At 41.8% G+C, this 27,686-nt stretch overlaps 1 protein-coding gene across 1 annotated transcript in view; it reads right to left on the reverse strand.

Annotated features, from left to right (window-relative positions):
* Positions 1 to 27,686, reverse strand: part of CNKSR1 (connector enhancer of kinase suppressor of Ras 1) — a 73,921-nt gene that overhangs the window by 39,238 nt on the left and 6,997 nt on the right. Inside the window, exons 4-7 of the mRNA XM_073666628.1 lie at positions 16,056 to 16,140; positions 8,061 to 8,102; positions 7,366 to 7,482; positions 3,583 to 3,642 (exon numbers count right to left, since the gene is read on the reverse strand). Of these exons, the coding sequence (XP_073522729.1) occupies positions 3,583 to 3,642; positions 7,366 to 7,482; positions 8,061 to 8,102; positions 16,056 to 16,140 (304 nt within the window). The remainder of the gene's footprint in view (positions 1 to 3,582; positions 3,643 to 7,365; positions 7,483 to 8,060; positions 8,103 to 16,055; positions 16,141 to 27,686) is intronic.

The following is a 27,686-nucleotide window of genomic DNA, read 5'->3' on the forward strand; positions in this document are numbered from 1 at the left end:
CAAAATGTCAAGTAAAATGTTCCCAACAAAAGCTTCAAATAAATCAACAACAACAAAAAAAAAAGCAAGTGCCCACTCAGGTCTGTAATCTGTTAAGGGAAATATAGGGGGCTACCACGTTGCTGGTAGTACAAAGGCTCTGGAAAAGCAAAATGGCTCGTCACCCCCCAAAAGAAATTCAGCAAATTCTGCGCTCCCAAATCCAAATGCCCCCCATCCCTTCTGAGCCCCAGTGTGCCTAAACCATATTTAGCATCCACATGTTTGGTATTTCTGTAGATGTGAGCCTGCCTAATTTACAGGTGTGCGCCTCAAGAAGCATGAGATGGGCACTACAATAGCAGTTTGCAATTTTTACTCAGCAACATCCACTGCTGCTTGTTTCTGGAAAACACCCCTGGAGCCAAACTTGTAGATAAATTCCCAAAGTAGTATAATTCTACCAGTAATGTGGAACCCCCTATAGTTCCAGCAACAGATAATGGACCTGAGTGGGGGCTGGTTTTATGTGGGATAAGTTAGTGCTTTTATTGGTAACATTTTGGGGTACATAATATTTTCGATCGGTTTCAGTATAAGAATCACATTCTTGTGTTCTACACTGAGCATTTAAGTCAGGGTTTCCATGTAATTCCCACAAAAATGTGATTCAAACAAAACCCCCAACGGAACTACCCACCATAATGAGGCAGTTGGAGACACTTTGGACTCTTTTTGGCGTCTGTTCCAGCGGTATCCATTTTTTTTAGGCACAAATCTGTGGTCAACCACACTTGTGCACAAAAAAAAAAGCCTAAAATAACGTGACAACTTGAGCAGAAAACAGAGTCCAAAATTACTCCAATTGCCTCATAAGTGAGTCTACCCCCATCAGTGGTTGTGTCTGAATCACATTTTTTGGGGGATTTACACAGAAACATCGATGTAAGCGTTCAGCGGAGAGTGGAGGATAAATGTGATCCTAGCCTTGTTCCGATTTTTGGGAGGCAGAATGAACAAATTGACAGCAGTACAAGAATAGTAAGGCTGCGTGCCCACTATGCGTTTTTCAAGCATTTTTGCCGCGGAATTTCTGCAGAGAAAACGCTTAAAAAAAACGTTTGATAATACGTGCCCCATGGTCTCCAATGATAATCTGCATGTGCTGTGCAAATTTCCGCTGCGGATTATCATTGTGGAAAAATGCGCAGCATGTCCATTAATTTTGCAGACACGCAGCGTGATTGCCGCCATTGACTTGCATTGAATCGCATAATATCCGCATGAGCACATGTGGATATTAAACGATTCAATGTGCGTATGGTACCCGGGTCAGGAGAAGAGGAGACTCTCCTCCAGACTCGGGTACCATAGAACCTGTTAAAAAAAGAAAGAAAAATAAAGCAATCTTCTCACCTATACCGCACAGTGAACCGCACAAAAAAAAAATAAGGCCAAGTGCCCAAGATGCAGATTTTTCCGCATCTCCCTGGCAGGAGAAACGCATGTAAAATCTGCATGCGTTTTTCCTGCCAGGGAGATGTGGAAAAAATTTGCAGCATTTCTGCATCGTGAGCACTTAACCATATTTTATTTTTGTGTGGTTCACCGTGCGGTATAGGTGAGAAGACTGCTTTATTTTTCGGGTCTGTGCACTTGAGATACCATATTTATATCTGTTTTTTTATCTTTTGCTGCTAGCACACAGTAAAAATGTTTTTTTGTTTTTTTTTTTATTAAAAAAATATTGTTTTTTCATCGCCATATTCTGAGCGCTGTAACTTTTTTACTTTTTGGCGACCAGAGCAGTATGAGGGCTTATTTTTTGCGTGAGGAGTTGGAGATTTTTCTTTTTATACCATGTTGGGGTAAATAATGTTTAAAAAGTGATCAATAGTCAGACTTTTCTGACAAAAAAAAAAAAGATATTCAGTTATAGTTTTTATCTTTTATTTTTTACGTAAAAGTGATAAGAGATTTTTTCGTCGTGTCAGTATGGTTACAGCGAACCAGATTTATGTAGTTTTTCTATGCTTTGCTACTATTACAGACTAAAAACAAATGTCCAGCCAAAAGATTAGGGTCTCATATATGGCATTTATAAAACCAAGAAACATTATAGGGGTGTCCTTTTATCCTTCTACAGTCTACAAACTGAACGGCATGTGTATGAATAAAGAATGCATTTTTCACTCTGCAAAATGTAATACAGAATTTCTGCAATACACCAGTGGGACCAAAATGCTAATTTCACCCCTTGATAAATACCTACAGGGATGTAGTTGGCAAAACGGGGTAACCGTGAGTACAAGCTATGTTACAAAGAGGCAAGGGATCAAATAATTATTTCCTTCACTGTACATCTGGAGAATAATAATATAGATATAAAGATATAGATCTAGATATATATATATAATCAATAATCACACACAAACACAAAGTATTGCGGTCAGAGTGCAATGGCATTACTAACTGCTGCAGAAATGCTTTTGATCCCTCCATTTTATTTTTTTTCCTTTTGTGAGTTAGCTTGTATGGGGTATTTAATGTAACTTTTTAGAAGTAAAAGAATAAAAGCTTGTATTCAAGTAAGGGAGGTTTTTGTAGTTAAAGGGGTTTTCCAATGAAAAAGTTAATTTTAATCAATAGATCTTTGAATAACAATTTCCACAATTGGATGTGTTTAAAAAAAAAATAATAATAATGTTCCTCTGCTGTGTACTGTGTAATGGCTGTGTCTGACCGTACAGGAACATGGTCTGATCATACCACATCTCCTGGGCAGTGGAGGACGCAAAAGAGAATAAAGATATTACAGCAAGGGATCACAGCTGATTCTTTCAGGTAAAACATTGTTTAAAAACAGGCAGGGAAATGTTTTATCTCACAGAAAGAATCAGCTGTGATCCCCTGCTGTAATGTCTGTATACTCTTCTGTGTCTACCCCTGCCCAGGAGCTGTGGTATGATCAGACCATGTTCAGTACATGGTCAGACAGACAATACACAGGGAACATTTATAAGATTATCTCAGCACATGAAGATTTTTTTTATCACATCCAATTGTGGACCTTATTTTTATTCCAAGATCTATTACTTAAAATAAATGAAGAGAAAATTCCAAGTATCGGCAACTGAAAACATAAAAGTTAAAAATTCATGATGGTAGATTAAATACCACTCAGATGCATTTCTGGAATGAACTGCCCTTGATCATTAAGAATTGCATGAAACCACATAACATGAAATTTAAAACAAGCACTGACCAATCATGAAACGGCAAATATCTAATATCATGGTGAGGCTTAAAACCTTTTTTCTTTTATTAATTAAAATATACCTTGTTTGGAGGTTTTTTAAAGACTTAATTTTGTCATAAACCAATACATATTACTGTGTGCTAATTACTGACAAAATGATATGGCAGCAAAAGACAGGGAAAAAAGCAAAGACTAAAAACAGGTTGGCAGCAGACACACTGCACTTCTAATCTCATTCTGCATAAAGATTTATAAAACTTAGGAACCTCTTAAAATACAGTATTAAAAAAAAAATAAGCATGCATACTTGAGGCAGGGGGCACAACACAGTCGAACATACTGACCTCAGGTGCTATCCGGCAGACAAAATGCTGTCCAGAAGAAGTAGACTTAAATTCAATACCCTAAAAAACAAACATTACAGAATTTAAGAATTGAAATGAAACAGGAGAACTTGCAGCAGTAAAAAGGGGTAAAACATGCAACATTCCCTAAGGAGGAGAAAAAAAAAAAAAAAAAACTAACAAGAGGCTGCTCACACTGCTGTCCACCCTGTCTATCTGATGTAATACTAGAGATAGGAGTGATGCTTAGATAAGAAGAGGCTGCTCACACTGCTGTCCACCCTGTCTATCTGATGTAATACTAGAGATAGGAGTGATGCTTAGATAAGAAGAGGCTGCTCACACTGCTGTCCACCCTGTCTATCTGATGTAATACTAGAGATAGGAGTGAAGCTTAGATAAGAAGAGGCTGCTCACACTGCTGTCCACCCTGTCTATCTGATGTAATACTAGAGATAGGAGTGAAGCTTAGATAAGAAGAGGCTGCTCACACTGCTGTCCACCCTGTCTATCTGATGTAATACTAGAGATAGGAGTGAAGCTTAGATAAGAAGAGGCTGCTCACACTGCTGTCCACCCTGTCTATCTGATGTAATACTAGAGATAGGAGTGATGCTTCGATAAGAAGAGGCTGCTCACACTGCTGTCCACCCTGTCTATCTGATGTAATACTAGAGATAGGAGTGAAGCTTAGATAAGAAGAGGCTGCTCACACTGCTGTCCACCCTGTCTATCTGATGTAATACTAGAAATAGGAGTGAAGCTTAGATAAGAAGAGGCTGCTCACACTGCTGTCCACCCTGTCTATCTGATGTAATACTAGAGATAGGAGTGAAGCTTAGATAAGAAGAGGCTGCTCACACTGCTGTCCACCCTGTCTATCTGATGTAATACTAGAGATAGGAGTGATGCTTCGATAAGAAGAGGCTGCTCACACTGCTGTCCACCCTGTCTATCTGATGTAATACTAGAGATAGGAGTGATGCTTCGATAAGAAGAGGCTGCTCACACTGCTGTCCACCCTTTCTATCTGATGCAATACTAAAGAAAGGAGAGATGCTTAGATAACAGTTGACACTTATACAATTGTACATCCTGTCTTCCTAAATTACAATAAAAGGTATGGTAATATCCAGGTTAAAGCAGTGGACATTCCTACTACAGCATATGCTCACAGGTACCTGTACCAATATTCTAGGACAGGTTTATTTAGGTCTAACAAGATGACAACCATTTTAATTCTATAGTTACTGTCGACTTAAACCCCCCACCCCCTCCCGCCCCCCCCCACCGCAAAAAGATTGTCAATCTCAAGTTAAAAGTATTTTCGGAATCTATATAAATAAAAATGTATCCATACAAAAATGGAGGCAGCACACAGAGTAGAATAAAGTGATAAGGTTTGATAGCCCATATGGCAATGTTTCAGTTCAAAATTGTGGACCTTTCTCAAGCATAGGTAAGGTGCAAGTGCAGAGTATTTAAGACGATCTAATTACAATAGTAATCAGCAGCAATTACATGAAAAGTGCATAATATACATCTTTCAGATAAATAATATTACAAGACATGATGGTGCATAATCAGTGTAAAGTGACATTGTTTTTTTTGCACTATGTCACTTTACACTGATTATGCACCATCATGTCTTGTAATATTATTTATCTGAAAGATGAATATTATGCACTTTTCATGTAATTGCTGCTGATTACTATTGTAATTAGATAGTCTTAAATACTCTGCACTTGCACCTTACCTATGCTTGAGAAAGGTCCACAATTTTGGACCGAAACATTGCCATATGGGCTATTAAACCTTATCACTTTATTCTACTCTGTGTGCTGCCTCCATTTTTGCATGGATATCTAAAAGGACTGGTATGTACCTGGGGGGCTTTTTTTGCACCAAAAACATAATTTTTGTGCTGCTTCCTATTTTTTGATTTTTAAATAAAAATGTAAATGTTCTTTTGTTCAAAATCTTAAATCTCCGGAAGTTCTTCACCGATTGCTTTGGAATTTTGACACAACGTTGCATTTGAATACACGCATGTTTTTATATACCTACTATGTTTTTATATACCAGCTGTTGGAAGTAAAAGCAAAAGCGAGAAAGGGGTGTTACAAGCTCAGTCCCAGGCTGACTCTCCCCAGCCGCCCGGCATTCTCCCCCCCCTTAGTGACATCTCATTCATAAACCCTTCTCCCTCTCCTTCATTCGCCCCAGCCGCTGCCTGTGCACTGCTCCTTTTGTGTCCCCCGTGGGGGTTGGGGGGTGAAAGGGGAATGACGAGACCGTCTGTTCAAAGCCGAAAGACGCTGCTACTCATCACCACCACCGCCTGAGAGGCGGCTGCCTCTGCTCTCCGGCACCGCTGCTGCTTCTTCTCCGGCAGGTGAGTCTTATTTCTGACTCTGCAACAACAAGCGTGGGGTGGGAGGGAAGGAGAGAGGGAGGCTGCATGGAGAGGCGCAGGCCGCGGCCTCCGCTCTGTGCGCTGAGCTGGGCCCGAGCCTCGAAGCAGTGGGAGGATAGCGCGCCACCGGCGGGAGCGGCGCTGTGATCTGGCCCGGGACATGTCAAGCACATCAACTCCCTCCTGCGCTGCCGCCACCTGCCTTTATCTCTGCACCCCCTCCTGTCACATTCCCTCTGTACTAGAGAATTGCATAACTAGCAATCCCTGACAACTGGCTCCATTCAAGCATTGTGAAATTAAATATTTTAGAAACGTGCGCGCTCTCTTTTCTTTCTTTTCCATTTAACCACACTGAGCCACAGCAACGCAGGGCCGGGTACAGCTAGTTTATAATAATATTTTAGATTATTTTTTTACCTATTACCAGAGAATCCCTTTAACAAGGTTCCTTTAGCTGTGCCTAAAATATTAGCCAGTTTAAAACACTAATATGGCCTCATTCAGGCATCTGTGCTACTTCACGTAGGCAAGAAAGTAGTACAAAGGTCATCAGTCCCTGGATACAATTTTCATCAGCATGGTCAGGGTCCGTTTTTACCATAAGTATGTCAGTGATTTTTATGTATGGATAAATAAATGACAAAAGCTTCTTCTATCCTGTGCAAATGTTGGGATACCAATTTTTTTTTTTTTTTTTTTTTTTTACAAATTATAAAGAAGTCGCATCTGACCGTTACAGCTCCTCTGTCATTTCTCCATGCCAGAGAATTGTGACCGGCTAACCAAGTGACTGTAAAGCACAAACAGCATTTCTTTATGAAGTGAATACCAATCAGGTGGCGAAGAGGAAACTATTTGGGTCTTTTGGCCTTCATCGCTGTCCGTTAAAGCTATGAACAGGACATTTGCAGAGTAAAACCATAATCTCCATATAGCTACAATGAACCTTAAATTAGGAAAATAACTTTATCTAAAAGGCTGGATCAGTTGAAAAACAGATGACTACTGGACATGTGATCTGTCAAGTAATACTAATAATCCATTTGAAGCTGATCCAGTAAACAAAAAACGGATCAGTTTTTCATGGTCTTCTAGTTGCAATCAGTTTTTTAGCAGGACATGAAAGTCATGTTCGCACAACTTTTTCGTCCCGGCAAGATAACGGATTGGTGCCGGATCTGTTTCTAACGAATGATTCCTGGACATGTGAACTTAGCTCACTCTACACTCAGGCCTTGGTCCCTGGAGTTATTAGGCTAAGATATATCTGTACCTATGTAACAATTAGTTATAGAATGGAAAAAAAACGAGAGTGTAATACTACTCTGGATTCGGCACATGAGGTTATAAATCACTCCTCTCACCAGACTGCTCGAAGACTTGGGATAAATCTGCACCAGCTGTAGTGTTGCGGTCTGACCAAGGAGACTCTCCGGGCTGCAGTTCAGAATACTCCTACATATGCCACAGATATTGTCACACTGAAAGATAATAGCTCTATTAGAAATAACAAAACAGGTGGTGGAGCAAGGATCAGGACAGGAGATGCACGGGAAGACAGAAGAGGGCCCCTATGCAGGAACAGTACGTGGGCCAATAATTGATCTTATTGCCCCCCTGTAAGTGCTGCTTTGGAGGTAGAAATGTGCCCCTTACCTCTTGGGCCCCGGTCTGGCGGCACCATTAGGTTGTCCTCCCCTTGTGCAGATGGGATGAGGAGTCTTGCAGAAACAGTGTGAAAGGTTTACAGGCAGCAGGTAAGTAGGTAAAGGGTAAGGTATAAGTACCATAGAGGAAAGTTTACATACTTAACAGTTTAGAAAACAGAATATTAATGGAGAGTGAGATCACTGGTAAACATTACTCTGAAACAGACAGGCACAGCTTGTGATGACAGTACATTATGCAATGGTAAGAGATAGCACATCCTAAAATAAAGCATCACAGCTTTCATTTAGAACTACAGGGAAGTAAGCTATACCCAATGTCCGATATCAACAGACATCAGGTTGTATCCGCTCTAATATTCAACAGTGAGGAGATCATGGTAGTCACTTACAATTGCTAGAATTCTGTTCTCCACAAGCAGATCTGACCAGTCCTGAAATAAAAGTAGTAGATTGGGTTATAAAGCAGATTTTCCCACGTCACAGTTCTATTCTCACAGAAACGTGACACCTCGAGTTAATACTCGCTGCAATTACTGAAATATTACATATGATACATTATTTGGAGTTTCACTACATTTAAAAGGTGCTTCCTCCCACTTTATGGCTGATGTAAAGAAATGGGTCCTTTCCTTCCAGCACTGCAATCCATAACGTGGTCACAAATAGAAGGGTATGTGACCAGACTCATCATTCAGCCCTTCGACTCTGGCAATACCAGAATCCTACCAGACTTGCACCCCCATCGGTACCCTTCCTATGGACGGAGCGCCTTCAGGGCAGGTCCAAAGGTTGGAAGAACAAAGAGCAGCAGCCTTCAAGTAAAAAAGGGACACAACGTCAAACTGTACTACATCGTAAAAACCTATTTGGTAATAGTAACACTAGCCATAAAAGGTGGCCAACCCTAACCAAACTTAGTTTAAATTGTATAAATCAACTCTGAGTATGGGTATTTGTATGTTACATGACATCAATGATGAGCAAAATATTAGCATCGCAGTTTGAATGACTTTGTGGTCACATGAAGAGCTAAAACTCAATACCCAGTGGAGATCACACACTATACCTAGAGGTGTCTTGTCTCACCTGAATGTAAAGCACGGGGAGTATGTCCTCGACTTCTAGTTCCAGCAGGCTGCTTCAGCTCGAAGATTAGTTTTGCTGATGTTGTTTTGTGAAATTGGACACAGTTATAAAAATAAACTGCCCTCTCATGGCACTCAGGAGAGGGGATACACGCATAGCTGGATCACGCAGGAAGGAGTGGGAGGTAATTCTCATAGAGATCCCAAATGACACGTTACAATGTTCAATAAGGCTTTTAGAACTAGATGTAATCTCATCCATCATTTATATATTAAGAGTGAGATTAAGTACTTTACCCACCATATTGTCACTGTTTACACCTCGCCTAAGGATATTGTTGTTGTACTTGGTAAATTATGGTGACTAAGTACCTACAATACTGGTCAAAGCCCAAGAGACCTGCGTAGAATGAGTATAGGGGAGGGGAGGTAGTCATAAATCAAAACTACTAACCCTACAATAATTACTACATACATCAAGTACAGGAGGTATAGCTGTATTAAAAAGCAGAGAAAAATCATATAAATACCATTAAAGAGGGAATGGAAATCTAGTTTAAAAGTGACATCCAAAATGTATAAAATGTACAAAGTGCTTGATAAAGCGATGGTGAAACGCGTGTCAAACAACCGCTTCTCACCTATGTACATCTACTTACTTATACTCCTATTAGATAAACTTGAGTAAGTATTAACCATAGGACTAGTGTGGAGGGGTCTCATTTACCGTTTATCTTTTTCTGCTTGTAGGTATGCATTATAAGGTTTTCAACTATTTATTCATGCACTAAGCACTTTTATGCCTTGATTATATAAGCTTATGATCTATACTTTTTATATATTTATTACTTTTACTTCTATCCTGTACATTGAGAGATGCCCACCTTGTAGCATTTTCCTTGCATTTTATTTTTATACAGTGATTAATATCTCTAGTATTTATATTTACATCTAATCCATTGTGAGATGTAACCCATGCCCTTACACTCACATTTTAGGTTTTGATTTAGCTCCCGCATTTGTTTTTGATGTTATGGCTATTTTGTAGACCTAAGTACACTTAAGCATTTTTTGAAAATTTTACATATACACATCTGATTTTGGATGTCAAGTCCAGACTGATCCCACCCCATCTTTACTCGTATTTATATGATCCGCTTTGTTTTTTAATTATATGTTATATAGTGCATAGTGTAATTTTTTACTTGATATTTGGTGTATTTAATCATAATTATTGGTCATAAATTACGGTGACCGTAAAATAGGTTTGTATTTTCATTGTGCAAATATGGCTACATTCAATAGTGAAAACGAAAGGGTTTTAGGTATAGTACGTGATAACTGGTTAACCATTACATTGACCTTTTGTTTTGTCATACGGGACCAGTGCAGGAACCAGAACCAATTGGGCTGCTTGCAAAAAGATGAGAGCTGGGATCAGATTGGTCACTGAGTGACCTCATCTTTGTACTTGCTCTGATAAACCTCTATTGCAGAGGTTATCAGATTTCGAGGAATGCTACAGCTCAGTATTGCCGTTGCCCATTCAAATAATACGTCCCTACAATAAGGGTCCGTTTAACCACTTCGCGCCAGAGCCTGTTTTTGCCTTCGTGACCGGGCCAATTTTTTCAATTCTGACCACTGTCACTTTATGAAGCAATTACTCTGGAACGCTTCAACGGATCCCCCTGATACTGAGATTGTTTTTTCGTGACATATTGTACTTCATGATAGTGGTAAAATTTCTTCGATATCACTTGCGTTTATTTGTGAAAAAAATCGGAAATTTGGCGAAAATTTTGCAATTTTCAAACTTTGAATTTCCATGCCCTTAAATCAGAGAGATATGTCACACAAAATAGTTAATAAATAACATTTCCCACATGTCTACTTTACATCAGCACAATTTTGGAACCAAAATTTTTTTTTTGTTAGGGAGCTATAAGGGTTAAAAGTTGACCAGCGATTTCTCATTTTTCCAACAAAATTTACAAAAACATTTTTTTAAGGACCACATCATATTTGAAGTCACTTTGAGGGGTCTTTATGACAGAAAATACCCAAAATTGACACCATTCTAAAAACTGCACCCCTCAAGGTGCTCAAAACCACATTCAAGAACTTTATTAACCCTTCAGGTGCTTCACAGGAATTTTTGGAATGTGGAAAAAAAAAATTAACATTTAACTTTTTTCACAAAAATGTTACTTTAGACCCAATTTTTTTTATTTTCACAGGGGTAACAAGAAAAAATGGACCCCAAATTTTTTTGTGCAATTTCTCTTGAGCGTGCTGATACCCCATATGTGAGGGAAAACCACTGTTTGGGTGCACTGCAGGGTTCGGAAGGGAAGGAGCGCCATTAGACTTTTTGAATGTAAAATTTGTCTGAATAATTAGCAGACGCCATGTTGTGTTTGGAGAGCTCCTGATGTGCCTAAACAGTGGAAACCCCCCACAAGTGACACCATTTTGGAAACTAGACCCCTTAGGGAACTTATCTAGATGTGTGGTGAGCACCTTGAACCCCAAGGTGCTTCACAGAAGTTTATAATATTGAGCTGTAAAAATAAAATTTTCACATTTTTCCCACAAAACCGTTTTTCATCCCTTAATTTTGCATTATCATAAGGGTAATAGGATAAATTGCACCATGAAATTTGTTGTGCAATTTCTCCTGAACACGCTGATACCCCATATGTGGAGGCAAATTACTGTTTGGGCGCATGGCAGGGTTTGAAAGGGAAGGAGCGCCATTTGACTTTTTGAATGTAAAATTTGTTTGAATAATTAGCAGACGCCATGTCGCATTTGGGGAGCCCCTAATGTGACTAAACAGTGGAAACCCCCCACAAGTGCCACCATTTTGGAAACTAGACCCCTTAGGGAACTTATCTAGATGTGTGGTGAGCACCTCGCACCCCCAGCTGCTTCACAGAAGTTTATAATATTGAGCCGTGAAAATAAAATTTTCACATTTTTCCCACAAAAAATCTTTTTCATTCTCTAATTTTGTATTATCATAAGGGTAACAGGATAAATTGCACCATGAAGTTTGTTGTGCAATTTCTCCTGAACACGCTGATACCCCATATGTGAGGGAAAACCACTGTTTGGGCGCACGGCAGGGTTTGAAAGGGAAGGAGCGCCATTTGACTTTTTGAATGTAAAATTTGTTTGAATAATTAGCGGACGCTATGTCACATTTGTGGAGCCCCTAATGTGTCTAAACAGCGGAAACCCCCCACAAGTGCCACCATTTTGGAAACTAGACCCCTTAGGGAACTTATCTAGATGTGTGGTGAGCACCTTGCACCCCCAGCTGCTTCACAGAAGTTTATAATATTGAGCCGTGAAAATAAAATTTTCACATTTTTCCCATAAAAAATGTTTTTCATCCCCTAATTTTGCATTATCATAAGGATAACCGGAGAAATTGCACCATGAAATTTGTTGTACAATTTCTCCTGAGTACGCCGATACCCCATATGTGGGGGAAAACTACTGCTTTGGTGTACGGCAGGGTTCGGAAGAGAAAGGAGCGCTATGTTGGCTGGGATAGGCAGCAGACACCATGTCACATTTGAAGAGTCGCTGACATGCCAAAACAGCAGAAACCTCCACAAATGACCCCATTTTGTAAACTACACCTCTCAAGGAATTCATCTAGGGAAGTAGTGAGTATTTTTTAATTTTTAAATTTATACCATTGGGCAGTGAAAAAAATCATAATTATATTTTTACCACACAAAAATGTTTTACATTTTCAAACAGGGCAATGGGTAAAAATGGTGCCAAAATGTGTCACACAATTTCTTCTAAAAGTGTCAATACCCCATATGTGGCTGTATCGTACCGCTTAGCCATACGGTGAGATCTGGGGGGGACGGAGTGCTATTTGACAATTGGAGAACAAATTATTGTAGAATAGGCATTTGGATTTGGGAGCACAAAATTTTCTGAATTTCTTTTGGGGGGCAAGGGTCATTTTGCTTTTCCAGAGCCTTTCTGCTACCAGTAACTTGGAAGTCCCTTATATTTTTAACAGATGACGGACCTGAGTGGGGACTAGCTTTTTTTGAGGACTGAGTTGAAGCTTTTATTGGGAACATTTTACGTAACATTTATCCGGCGCTCTAGGCTGAGCACTTACATCGGGGTTTCCATCTAAATTTCCAAGTGATGTAATTCAGATGAAACCCCTGCAGGATCCATTCACTGTAATGAGGCAGCAGAGTTACTCTGGACACCGTCTGGCCTCTGTGTAGCGGTGTCCTTTTTTTCAGAAGTGCACAAAACTGTGGCCAACCGCACTTTTATGCACGCCTAAAACAAATGACACCGTGGGATCCCAGGCTAGACGGCATCCACAGTGGCCTATATCTGCCTCATTACAGGGAATCTTCCGTCATGGGATCCGGCTGAATCATGTATTTCAGAGATTTACACGGAAACTCTGGTGTAAGTGCTCAGCGCAGAGCACAGGATAAATGTGGGCAGAGCCTTACTGGGATCTTTGGGGACATAATAAACAAATCAGTAGCAGGTGAAGAATTGGTTTTATTTATTTTTTACGCCGTTCCTAGTGTGATATAACTGATTAGATTACTTTATTCTTCGGGTCGGTGCGATTACAGAGATACCAGATTGATATCGGGTTTTTATGACTGACAGCTGTCACACACTAAAAGACGCTTTTTTTGCAAAATCTAGTTTTTGCATCACCATATTTTGAGAGCTATAATTTTTCCATATTTCGGCCGACAGAGTCATGTGACGGCTTGTTTTTTGCGGGACGAGTTGACATTTTTATTGGTACCATTTTTGGGGACGTGACATTTTTTGATCGCTTTCTATTCCGTTTTTTGGGAGGTAAAATTAACAAAAACAAACAATTCAGGAATTGTTTTTTGAGGTTTTTTTTTATGCCGTTCTGCGTGTGGTAAAAGTGATCAGGCAGCATTATTCTTCGGGTCAGTACGTTTACAGCGATACTACACTTACTGTATTTTTTTTATGTTTTGGCGCTTTTACACAATAAAACTATTTTATAGAAAAAAATATTTTTTTTGCATTGCTTTATTCTGAGCGCTATAACTTTTTTATTTTTCGGCTGATGGAGCTGTATGGCGGCTTTTTTTTTGCGTAACAAGATGACGTTTTCAGTGGTACCATTTTTATTTCTATTTTGTTTTTTGATCGCATTTTTTTCCACTTTTTGTTTGGCAATATGATGAAAAAGCATATTTTTTTGCTCCGTTTTTTATTTATTTTTATTACGGTGTGCACAGAAGGAGTTAATTAGTGTGACAGTTTTATAGCTCGGGTTGTTTCGGACGCGGCGATACCAAATATGTGTACTTTTTTTGGTTTTGTAAAAATATACGGATTTATTGGTTTAATATTTTATTTATTTATTTTTATTTATTTTGTGATTTTTTTATTAATAGTTTAAAAACTTTTTTTTTTACTTTTTTTCACATTTTTTCTTAGTCCCTGTATGGGACATTAATTTTTATTTTTCTGATCTCTGATCTCATGTAATGTAATAGACATATATTACATTACATGAGATCTTCCCTGACTGTTTCAGTCAGAGTCTCCTGTCTGGCTACAGCTGCAGCTGAGCCAGACAGGACACCATATATGGCAGAGCTGGAGGCGGTCATGTGACCTCCAGCTGCCATAGCAACCCCAGGTCCTGGAAGGACTCGGAGGTCTTCGGAGAGGTAAGTTGACGACCCCCTCTCCTCCTGCTGTCTCCTATATGCCGCGATCACAATAGATCACAGCATATAGAAGACAGCTAAGGGTTAACATCACTGGGACCTGATCTAATCAGGTCCCGATGATGTCCCCTGTCAGAGCTAACGCTCTGCACCGGAATCGCAGCGCTTGCAGGACCCTGGGGGTCCTGAGTGCTGCGAGACCACCCACCGTTTTTAAACGTCGGCGCTGCACAGAGCCCGGCAAGCGCCGACGTTTATCTACAGTGGGCGGTCGGGAACCGGTTAAACAGACTGATGGGTGGCAGTAGGGCCCACCCATGGGTAAATATTTAAAGATCAGCAGTCTTTTGTCGTTTTACACAGGCAGAGGGCGCTAAACAATTGTTCAGTGCAGGTAGGATGTCATTGTTCTCGGTAGCACGAGTCCTGTTTACACAAGACCAAGTGCTGCCAAGAAGGAGGATTTTTAAGCCTGAATAAAAATCATTTCACCCGATTAATGAGCATTCATCAAGTGATCGGCAGCCTGTTGACACTGCAAGATTATCGTGAAACGCGCGTTCATAGGAAGATTACTTCACAATCTTTCAGTGTAAATCCACCTTCATAACTTGGTAGTCTCGTATGGAAATCTGGTGTCAGAAGGCATATGCTTGTTATATTAAGGCAGCAAAATTATACATCTAAACAATCAGCGATATTGGCGCGAAATTTAAAACACCGCTGTCATCCTGATTGGTGTCTGCCAGCCGGCCGCGACCAATCAGCAACGAGTGCAGTCCGGCCGCGAATTGGCGCCGGATTTGAAACACGCTTCGCTGATTGGTCGCGGCCGGGCGGGTGCGACCAATCAGCGATATTGGCGCAAAATTTAAAACACCACTTCTCTGATTGGTCGCGACTGGCGCAGCCCGGCCGCGAATTGGCGTTGGATTTGAAACATGCAGGCCACCGTCGGGTGATCAGCGGCGACGCAGCTGGGAGATGACCGGTGCTAGCCGGTCATCTCCCGGCTGCTCGCAGCAGAAATACCCCGACCGGCGGCCTCGCTCCCCGATTCTCCCTTCACACTTGCCGTCGGGAGATCAGCGGCCCTAGCCGCATGGAGGTCAGCGGCGATGCAGCCGGGAGATGACCGGTGCTAGCCGGTCATCTCCCGGCTGCTCGCAGCGGAAGTACCCGCACAGGAAGCGCCGCTCCCCGATCCTCACTAACACGGTTCGCTGATTGGTCGCAGCCGCCGGCTGCGACCAATCAGCGATATTGTCGCCAAATTTAAACACCGCTCTGCTGATTGATCGCGGCCGGTCGGCCGCATACATATTCTAGAATACCAGATGCGTTAGAATCGGGCCACCATCTAGTTATATTATATTTACAGATACACCTGTTCTTACTCAGGAAATACCCTGGTGAAAGAACTGGCTCCTGTAAGGGTCACATATAGAGGCTTCTTCTAACGTTTCTACAGGCTGGCACTATAAAAGTGATCCATTAGTGTCTCCTTAGCAGGCGCTCAAACATTGACTGAAAGATCAAATATATAGAAACTCTTCGCTCTACATACCTTATGTAGCAGCTCTGCCAGCTCTACACATAGAGCAATAACATCCCGACTAGCGGAGTAATCATTCAGACGTGTGAACAGATACCTGGAGATGTAATTTATGCAAAGCAATTATACACAAAATAGATATTGATACACTGTGTACACAATTATTGGGCAATTGAACAGATCATCTTCTTTCTGCAGATTTTCCAACTCCAAGCTGTATAAACCTAAATGCTTATTGCATGAAGTATATCAGGTGATGTGCATTTGTGTAATGAGGGAGGGTGCAACCTAAGGATAAAACCCCCTTTATCAAGGTGTGCAGCATTATTAGGTAGCTTATTGTCTTCAGGCAAAATGGACTAAAACAGAGATTTAACTGACTATGGAAAGTGAAAAATGGTTACATGTCTTACAGAGGGATGCAGCACTACTGAAAGTACTAAGATGTTGGAGTGTGACCACAGAAAAAAAATCAAAAGTTTTGCCAAAAATAGTCAGAGTTGCAAAAAAAACGACGCACATTATTCTCAAATCTTAGGCAGTCAAACGTGAAGTGACCAGGACCCATTATCATCCAGTGCTGACATATTCCAGAAGTGCAAACTCCATGAAGAAACCAGAGGCCACAAGGTGCTCGGTGCTCAGAGACATGACCGCGGCAAGGAAGGCTGAAACCCGACCATCACTGAAGACGGCGCACAAACGTCAAGACTGGGCCAAGAAATACGTGAAGACAAATTTTCTTCTGAGAAAAGCTGGATGAGACAAGTCAGCACATGGCAGCAAGTATATAGTATGTGTGAGATAGATAGATAGATAGATAGATAGATAGATAGATAGATAGATAGATAGATAGATAGATAGATAGATAGATAGATAGATAGATAGATAGATAGATAGATAGATAGATAGATACGGAAAGTATTCAGACCCCTTTAAATTTTTCACTCTTTGTTTCATTGCAGCCCTTTGGTAAATTCTAAAAAGTTCATTTTTTTTTCTCATTAAAGTACACTCTGCACCCAATCTTGGCTAAAAAAAAAAAAAAAACACAAATGTAGAAATTTTTGCAAATTTATTAAAAAAGAAAAACTGAAACATGACATGGTCATAAGTATTCAGACCCTTTGCTCAGACACTCATATTTAAGTCACATACTGTCCATTTCCTTGTGATCCTCCTTGAGATGGTTCTACTCCTTCATTGGAGTCCAGCTGTGGTTAATTAAACTGATATGACTTGATTTGGAAAGGCACACACCTGTCTATATAAGACCTCACAGCTCACAGTGCATGTCAGACCAAATGAGAATCATGAGCTCAATGTAACTGCCCAAGGAGCTCAGGAGACAGAATTGTGGCAAAGCCCAGATCTAGCCAAGGTTCCGAAAGAATTTCTGCATTACTCAAGGTTCCTAAGAGCACAGTGGCCTCCATAATCCTTAAATGGAAGAAGTTTGTGACCACCAGAAGACTTCCTAGACCTGACTGTCCAGCCAAACTGAGCAATAGTGGGAGAAGAGCCTTGGTGAGAGAGGTAAAGAAGAACCCGAAGATCACTGTGGCTGAGCTCCAGAGATGCAGTAGGGAGATGGGAGAAAGTTCCACAAAGTCAACTATCACTGCAGCCTTTCACCACTCGGGCCTTTATGGCAGAGTGGCCCCACTGAAGCCTCTCCTCAGTGCAAGACATATGAAAGCCCACATAGAGTTTGCGCAAATACACATGAAGGACTCCCGGACTATGAGAAATAAGATTCTCTGGTCTGATGAGACCAAGATAGAGCTTTTTGGTGATAATTCTAAGTGGTATGTGTGGAGAAAGCCATGCACTGCTCATCACCTGCCCAATATAATCCCAACATTGGTGGTGGCAGCATAATGCTATGGGGGGGGGGTTTTCAGCTGCAGGGACAGGACGACTGGTTGCAATTGAAGGAAACATGAATGCGGCCAAGTACAGAGATATCCTGGATAAAAACCTCTTCAGAGTGCTCTGGACCTCAGACTTGGCCGAAGGTTCACCTTCCAACAACACAATGACCCTAAGCACACAGCTAAAATAACAAGAGTGGTTTCAGAACAACTCTGTGACCATTCTTGACTGGCCCAGCCAGAGTCCTGACCTAAACCCAATTGAGCATCTTTGGAGAGACCTGAAAATGGCTGTCCACCAACGTTCACCATCCAACCTGATGGAACCGGAGAGGATCTGCAAGGAAGAATGGCAGAGGATCCCCAAATCCAGGTGTGAAAAACTTGTTGCATCATTCCCAAGACGACTCATGGCTGTACTAGCTCAAAAGGGTGCTTCTACTCAATACTGAGCAAAGGGTCTGAATACTTATGACCATATTTCAGTTTCTTTAATAAATTTGCAAAAATTTCTACATTTCTCTTTTTTTTCAGTCAAGATGGGACGCAGAGTGTACTTTAATGAGAAAAAAAAATTAAGTTTTCAGAATTTACCAAATGGTTGCAATGAAACAGAGTGAAAAATTTTAAAGGGGGTCTGAATACTTTCCGTACCCACTGTATACATACATTCACACCTACAGTGAAATAATTATTTGATCCCTTGCTGTTTTTGTAAGTTTGCCTACTGACAAAGACATGAACAGTCTATAATTTTAAGGGTATGTTAAAATTAACATTGAGAGATAGAATATCCAAAAACAAATCAAGAAAATCCCATTTGTTTTTGGATCACTTTGTCAGTGGGCAAACTTACAAAAACAGCAAGGGATCAAATACTTCTTTCCCCCACTGTATGTATACATACACACACAAATATTACAAAGATAACACAAGTAAAAACAAAAAAATGCAGTTTTTAAATGAAGGTCTTTATTATTAAGGGGAAAAGAAATCCAAACCTACAGGGCCCTGTGTGAAAAAGTGATTGCCCCCTAAACCTAATAACTAGTTGGGCCACCCTTAGCAGCAACAACTGCAATCAAGCGTTTGCCATAACTGGCAAGGAGTCCTTTACAACACTTTGGAGGAATTTTGGCCCACTCATCTTTGCAAAATTGTTGTAATTCAGCCACATTGGAGTGTTTCCGAGCATGAACTGTCTTTTAAAGGTCATGCCACAGAATCGCAAATCGGATTAAGGTCAGGACTTTGACTAGGCCACTCCAAAGTCTTAATTTTGCTATTCTTAAACCAGAGGTGGACCTGCTGGTGTTTTGGATCACTGTCCTGCTGCATAACCCAAGCAAGTGCCCTTCAGCTTGAGGTCACAAACAGATGGCCAGACATTCTTCAGGATTTTTTGGTAGACCGCAGAATTCATGGTTCCATTTACCACAGCAAGTCTTCCAGGTCCTGAAGCAGCAAAAAAGCCCCAGACCGTCACACTACCACCACCATATTTTACTGTTAGTATGATGTTACTTTTCTGAAATGCTGTGTTGCTTCTACGCTTTATGTAATGGGACATATACCTTCCAGAAAGTTCAACTTGTGTCTCGTCAGTCCAGAGTATTCTTCCAAAAGTCTTGATGATCATCAAGATATTTTCTGGCAAAACTGAAACTAGACTTTATGTTCTGTTCTTTTTGCTCAGCAGTGTTTTTTTGTCTTGGAACTCAACCATGTATTCCATTTTTGCTTAGTCTCTTTCTTATGATGGAGTCATGAACAACGACCTTAACTGAGGCAAGTGAGGCCTGCAGTTCTTTGGATGTAATTGTGGAGTCTTTTGTGACCTCTTTGATGAGTCGTCACTGCACTCTTGGGGTAATTTTAGTCGGCCGGCCACTCCTGGGAAGGTTTACTACTGTTCCATGTGTTCAACATTTGTGGATAATGTCTCTCACTGTGGTTCGCTGAAGTCACAAACCTTTAGAAATGGCTTTATAGCCTTTTTCCAGACTCCTACTTCTCAATTAGTTTGTTTCTGAATTTCTTTGGATTGCAGCATAATGTCTAGCTTTTGAGGATCTCTTGGTCTACTTCACTTTGTCAGGTAGGTCCTATTTTAGTGATTTCTTGATTGAGAGCAAGTGTGGCAGTAATCAGGTCTGTGAGTGGCGAGGGAAATTGAACTCAGCTTCCCAAAGATGTCAAACCACAGTTAATTTATGTTGTAAGGGGGAGGGGCAATAACTTTTTCACTCAGGGCCCTGTAGGTTTGGATTTCATTTCCCTTAATAACAGAGACCTTCAATTAAAAACCGGAATTAGTCTTACCGGTAATGATGTTTCCAGGAGTCCACATGACAGCACCATAGGAGGAGTAATCCCATATCCTGTGTAGGGACAGGAAGCACAAGAGGTTAAAAGCCCTCCCACCCCCAACCTCCTCAGTGATTTTCCAAGAACCACATTGGCTGGGTACAACAAAATTTTATTTTTTAGACTTGCTTAGACATATGTTAGAATCACATACAGTAGCAATATAGGGAGGGAAATAAGGGTGCTGTCATGTGGACTCCTGGAAACATTACCGGTAAGACTAATTCCGGTTTTCCAGTACGTCCCCATGACAGCACTATAGGAGTATACCCAAGCACTCATAGCTTAGGGTGGGATAACTGCATGAAGTACCTTCCTACCAAACGCAGATCTCTGCTGTGAGAGAACATCTAGCTTGTAGTGTTTGCAGAAAGTAGTATGTCCCGACCATGTGGCTGCGGTACATATCTGTTCAATGGTAGCCCCTGCTCTAGTTGCCCATGAGGTGGAAATTGCTCTGGTGGAATGGGATGTGATAATTTCAGGGGGAGTCTGTCCTTCTGAAAGATACGCTAGATTAATCATGGATGTAACCCATCTAGCTAAGGATGGTTTTGAAGCCTTCCTGCCTCTATTTTTTCCCCCAAACTGTATAAAAAGATTAGAGTCTAATCTCCAGTTCCGAGTGGCTTCCAAATAGGCCAACACTGCTCTGCGGACATCGAGATGGTGGAACTCTTCCTCCCTCTGATTCCTAGGGTTTTCGCAGAATTATGGAAGAACCACTTCTTGGTTTAAGGTCATTGATGACACCACCTTTGGGGAGAAACTTGGATCCAGTTTCAGAATGATGCAATCATCCCGAATCTGCATACAAGGCTCGACAATAGATAGAGCCTGGATTTCACCCAACCGTTTAGCCGTGGTGACTGCCACCAAGAAGACAGTTTTCAGAGTCAAGTTCTTTATTCCCAGTTCATTAACTGGGCCGAAGGCAAGTTTACAAAGGACTCTCAGGACAAGATTCAGATCCCACGGAGGGGAAGAAATTCTCTGAGTAGGCCTAAGTCTCTGGATTGCCTTGACAAACCTGATTATCCAGGGATGCGAGGACAATGATGTGTCCAAGAAAGCACCTAGTGCCGCAATCTGCACCTTCAAGGTACTTGGTCTAAGACCTGCGTCAAATCCTACCTGCAAGAAATCAAGGATCGCAGGGATGTCTGGGTGAGCGGTGTCTACAGTCTAGTAGAACTGACAAAAAGGTCTTCCAGACTTTTTTATATATGGCCTGAGTTACAGGTTTTCTACTAGCCTGCATAGTCTGGATCACTCTAGTGGATAAGCCATTATTCTTCAGGATCTCCCCTTCAGAAGCCAGGCTGAGAGCTGGAGTTGTTGAAGATTCCGATGTAACCATGGACCTTGCGTCAGAAGATCCTCCTGAAATGGTAAAACGACTGGGTCTTCAACGCTAGATGACGCAGAAGGGAGAACCAACTCCTCCTTGGCCAGAACAGAACAATTGCAATGACTGTCGCCCGATCTTCCTGAATTTTCCGCAGCATTCTCGGAATTAGAGGGGCAGGTGGGAAGGCATATGTTAGGCCTTCTCCCCAATATTGTGAGAGAGCATCCACTGCCAGAGGATGATCTCCTGGGTCGAGAGAAGAAAGATGTTGTCTTTGCATTCGTTCGGGATGCAAAAATGTCTAGCCGCGGCTCGCGGCTGCGAGTTAGTTGCTGGAACACCTCTTCGTTCAGTTCCCATTCTAAAACCTTCATCTGACGCCTGCTGAGATAATCTGCCTCCCGATTGTCGAATCCCCGAAGCTGAAATGGAGCGCACTGTTTTCTCTATCCCTAAGAATATCCTTTTGGTCAGGGACGGAAGAAGTGGATGTCTTGGTCCGCCCTGATGTCTGATGAAGGAGACTGCCGTGATGTTGTACAATAGGATTTTTACATGTCTGTCTCTTAAGGTTTCTTTGTAGGGCTTCCCAGATCGCCTGTAGTTCCAGAAAATTTTATGATTGGGTCTGAATCTCTGTGGACTATGTTCCTTGGAGATAAGAATCTCCCACTCGAGCTCCCCATCCTGAGAGACTTGCGTCCGTGGTCACTAAGAGACAAGGTTCCAGAATCCACTGCACTCCCATCTGTAGATTCTTCTGGCCGAGCCACCAGTGTAGAGAATCCTGGGCGTCTCTGGACAAAGACATCCTCCAGTCTAGGTAATTCTGATGTCCGTCTGTCAATTCCAGGATGCATTTCTGTAGAGGCCTGGAATGGAACTGGCTCCATCTGATGCAGGTGATGCATGACGTCATAATTCCCAAAATACTCATTGCCTTTCGGATTGAAGGCTTCTTCTCTCTTGAAAAAGAACGAATCCTTTGTGGAATTGAGAGCATTTTGTCTTCCGGGAGATAAGACATTCGCTTTTGGGAGTCGAGCTGGACTCCCAGGAAGATGTGTGAAGTACTGGGGATAAGATTGTATTTTCCTTTGTTCACAATCAAACCCAGCTTGGTAAATGTCTGTAGGACAACTTCCAGATGTTGCGTCATACCTAGAGGAAATCCTGCCACCACCAGGAAGTCGTCCAAGTACGGAATGATGGTAATATCCCTTAGTCGGATATAGGCCACCACCTCTGCCATGATCTTCGTAAAGATTCTGGGAGCGGATGACAGGCCAAAGGAAAGACATCGGAACTGGTAGTGTAGAATCTGACTGCCTGATGGTAATGCAAATCTCAGATATTGCTGACTTGAGGAATGTATTGGCAGGTGGTAGTATGCATCTCCGAGGTCCAGGGTGCACATTACCGCATCTGCGTCTATTAGAGGAATGGCTGATCTTACTGATTCCATGCGGAATTTTTTGTAACGGACCCATCGGTTTAGGGGTTTCAAGTTGATTATTGTACGGAACTCCCCTGACGGTTACTTTATTGAGAACAGAGAGGAGTAATGGCCCTGATGTTGTTCGTGTTCCGGAACTGGCACAATAACCCTCTGATGTAGCAGCTTCTCTATGTCTGCAGGTAGACGGGAAAGACAGGTAGGGTAACCCTTTGTCAGGCAGAATTTTTGAGGGGGATATTGAGAAAATTCTATCCTGTAACCCTGTGCTATAGTTGTTAGTATCCAGTGATTTTGAGTGACCCGATGCCAACTGTTTTTGAAAAACTTTAATCGCCCCCCCACTCTGACAGAGTCATTGTCGTTTTGGACGGGAGCTAGTACTGGGCTGGTATTTCCTATCTTTGTTCCCCTTATTAAAAGTCCAGCTTGTGGACCCCCCTTTTTTCTGAGTGTTATATTTACGCGAGGGGAACGGTTTGCGAAAGGGTTGCTCCTTCTTTTTCTCCTCGGGGAAGCCCTTCTTTCTATCGGAAGCTTTTTCTAGAATGTCATCTAGCACAGGTCCGAATACTCTGAGCCCTGAAAATGGAATAGAGCACAGCTTGTTCTTAGAAGCTGTATCTCCAGACCATGTTTTTAACCAAACAGCTCTACGGGCTGAGTTGGAAAGCACATTATTTCTGGCCGCAAATCTGACCGATCCCGCCGAAGCGTCAGCCAAAAAATTTGTTGCCATCTTTAACAGGGGTAATGATTGAAGGAGAGTTTCCCTCGGGGTGCCATCCCGTAGGTGACTCTCGAACTCTTCTAACCAGATTCTCATGGATCTGGCAATGGATGTAGCAGCGATATTAGATTTAATGATTGCCACCGAAGATTCCCAGGCTTTTTTCAAAAGTCCGTCCGCCTTCCTATCCATAGGATCTTTAAGTCCTGACGAGTCCTCAAAGGGGATAGAGGTTTTCTCGACCACCTTAGCCACTGGGACGTCAATTTTAGGAACAGTGTCTCACACGTTGGTGTCCTCTGGGTCAAAAGATAGTCGGGCACGGAAGTCTCGTGGTATAGAGAGACTCTTCTTCGCATCTTCCCATTCCTCCAGTATCATGTCCTTCACATGAGCATTAACAGGAAAAACCATGGATCTCTGGGTTTTAAGACCACCAAACATCTCATCCTGAATGTTACTGCTCTTCTCCGTTTCCTCTACTTGCATCGTGTTTCGGACGGCTCGTAGAAGAATATCCATACCATCTGAGTGGAACATATATCTTTTCCGTTCTCCGCCTTGAGGTAGACTAATGGTCTCACAGTCAGTCGCCAGATGGGTCGATTTCACCCTCAGAAGATGGGGCTATATCTTCTCTGGGTCTTTTGGGTCCCGGGACATCCTGGACTCCTGAACTTGGGGGCTGTAGAGACGTAATAGAAGCCTGAACGTCTTCTTTAATTATACTACGCATCTCATTTAATAAAGCACAGTGCTCCTCCTTTAGCATGGAGTCACTACATTCAGCACATAGACGCTTTGTATATGAGTCGGGAAGTCTGATGTTACAATCCAGGCACCTCTTGGATTTTACTGTGGCCTTTTTTACCGTATCCTTCTTTTTTTCAGAAGGAGTTGGTAACTGCCCAGAGACATCCTATAAAAAATATGGAGGGCCTAGTAAGCGTAAGCCCCATTAGCCATATAAAAAGGGGTAATGGTACACTTACATGACTCTGGAGCGATCCAGGGTGGGTATCAGGGTGTGACACGTCAGCCATTGTACTGCCAGTGGTGCCAAAGCTGTAAGCCTGCCTATGCTGCTCCCCAGCCCCCCTTCTTACACCTTACCTGGTCGTCCTGTCATTTTCTCCTGCTCCCTGGCATCTGGTCTAACCGCGGTTTGAATTTCCCGCGCGACCGCCACCAGAAGTCGTCATCTCCGGACTTCCGGTTTCGACGCCGGGCGGTCCTGGAGCCGGGAGAGACCCGCCCAGAGCAGGACGCCGAGAGCCCCGGCGATGGGGAAGCGGCACCCGGAGGCTCCAGCACACCAGAGGGCTGAGGGACTCGCAGCAGGGAGTGTCGGCCCAGGACCGCTTGACGGCGGGAAAGTGAGAGCCATGCCCCCCCCCCCGATCTCCCCGGGGTCCCCTGAGGTATATCCATCTTCGCACCAGTGCTCCTGCACCAGCGCTCCTCCTGCACTCCCTGTCCTGTGTAGGGACAGGAAAAACACTGAGGAGGTTGGGGTTGGGAGGGCTTTTAACCTCTTGTGCTTCCTGTCCCTACACAGGATATGGGATTACTCCTCCTATGGTGCCGTCATGGGGACGTACTGTAAAACTGCATTTTGTGTTTACTGTGTTATCTTTGTCTAATATTTAAATTTGTTTTGTGATCTGAAACATTTAAGTGTGACAAACATGGAAATGAATAAGAAATCAGCAAGGGGGCAAACACATTTTCACATCACTGTATATATCCATCCTTATATGTTTGGTATCGTTGCAATCACACTGACTTGCACAATCAGGTTTACATTGTTACCACAACATGAAGGCCGTAAAAAACAAAATTCAAAAACAATCATCTGTGTATGAACCCCCTTCGCAACATACGACATAACTACAGCATCTACAGCGAGGAGAGCTTGCTCAGATCGCTGCAGCTTAACAATTTATAAGCTTCTGTCAATCACTGACAACGTGACAATGATTTGTCATGGCAGCCCGAGGCCTCGATGGCTGCCATTTTTGTCTTTATGTGAAGCCCAGCCAAATAAGCATATGTGGTATTGCAGTTGCCGTAAAAGTCCAATCAAAATATAAAACTAATTGACCCGAATGGTGACTATACTTCAGCTTACCATGCAAATAAACAAGACCTCACACAGCTCCATCAAGGTAAAAATAAAAACTAACTTGCAAATCTCTGAAAATGATCGCGCTAACAATATTTAAACCATTTTCAGGTTTCATATTTCCAGCTGATTTTTTTTCCCACACGAACACAGTAAAAGCAAAACACAATAAACAATGTCAGAACTGCATTGTTTTTTTTCACCATGTCACATTACTTTTAATTTTTTCCTGTTTTTCAATATATTATATGGTAAAATAAATGGTGTCATTCAAAAACTATAAATCCCGCAAAAAAGAAAAAAAAACACCACATACAACCCTCCCGTGAGAACAGGAATAAAAATAAAAAGTTATGGATCTTGGAAGAAAGGAAATAAAAAAAACTGTCGAAATAAGAATTGGCCTGGGCAGGAATGGGTTAAAAGTGTTCCCTTACATCTGTTGAAAGGGAATATTTTTAACCCACTCCTGTCCAAGCCAACTCCGGCAGACAGTTGACTAGGCCCTGACCTAGCTGTTGGCTGTGTAATACAGCCAGAACCACAATTAATGGTAAGGGCATAGCTACTGTGCCCACAACATTAGTGTGTTGTAGGAATGGAGGGGTTTACTATAACACTACCACCGCAAAAGGAAAAATTAAGAAAATAAAAAAAAAAAATCTTCATAAGCAACAAAGAAAAAAAAGCAATAGTCTATATACTTATCCTATATATGCACGGAAAGAAAAGAGTATGACCGAGGTACTGTGTTTTAGATGACAAAAAAAAACAAAAAAAACAGTTTGTTAATGAGGAGGTAAGTGCAAATCTGGATATTGGTAATGCGGCTGATGTGATTTATCTGAACTTTTCAAAGACATTTCATACTGTACCACATAACAGCCTTATATTGAAGCTACAGAAGCAAGGACTGGGGGAAACTATATGTAGATGGGTAAGGAAATGGCTAAATAACAGGAAAGAAAGAATCGTCATAAATGGGACGTTCTCTAAATGGGATATAGTCAGCAGTGGGGACCACTTGATCTGTACTAGGACCGATTGTTTTTAATCTTTTTATTAATGACCTTGTGGATGGGATTGTGAGTAAAGTGTCATTTTTTGCTGACGATACCAAACTATGAAGGATATTAAAATCTGATCTTGACATTACGATATTACAAAATGATCTGGATAAGATGATTGAATGGGCAAACACTTGGCAAATGAGGTTTAATGTAGATAAATGTAGAGTAATGCACCTAGGACTGTGTAATCCTATTGCTGCATACACATTAAATGGGAATATACTTGGGACTACAGAACAGCAGAAGGACTTGGGTATTCTGGCTACAAGTAAGCTGAGGAGCAGTACTTAATGTCAAGCAGCAGGCACAAAAGCAAACAAGATTTTAAGGTGTATAAAAAGAGAAATAAAATCCCGTGATTCCAATGTATTGTTACCCCTTTATAAATCACTTGTGAGGCCACATCTGGAATATGGGATCCAGTTTTGGGCTCCACATTTTAAAAAGGATATTCAGAAATTAGAGTCAGTTCAAAGGCGACAACTAGATTATTACAAGGGATGGAAGGCCTCTCATATGATCAGAGGTTGGAAAAGTTGGGCTTGTTTAGCTTAGAAAAACGACGCTTCAGAGGGGATCTCATTTACATGTATAAAATGTGTGTGGTCAGTACAAAGGTCTAGCACATGACTTATTCCTTCCAAAGACCATACTAAGGACCAGGGGGCAC

Source organism: Phyllobates terribilis, unplaced genomic scaffold, assembly GCF_046119375.1.
Source record: "Phyllobates terribilis strain yellow unplaced genomic scaffold, ASM4611937v1 Scaffold_2__4_contigs__length_985480577, whole genome shotgun sequence".
Classification (NCBI taxonomy): domain Eukaryota; kingdom Metazoa; phylum Chordata; class Amphibia; order Anura; family Dendrobatidae; genus Phyllobates; species Phyllobates terribilis.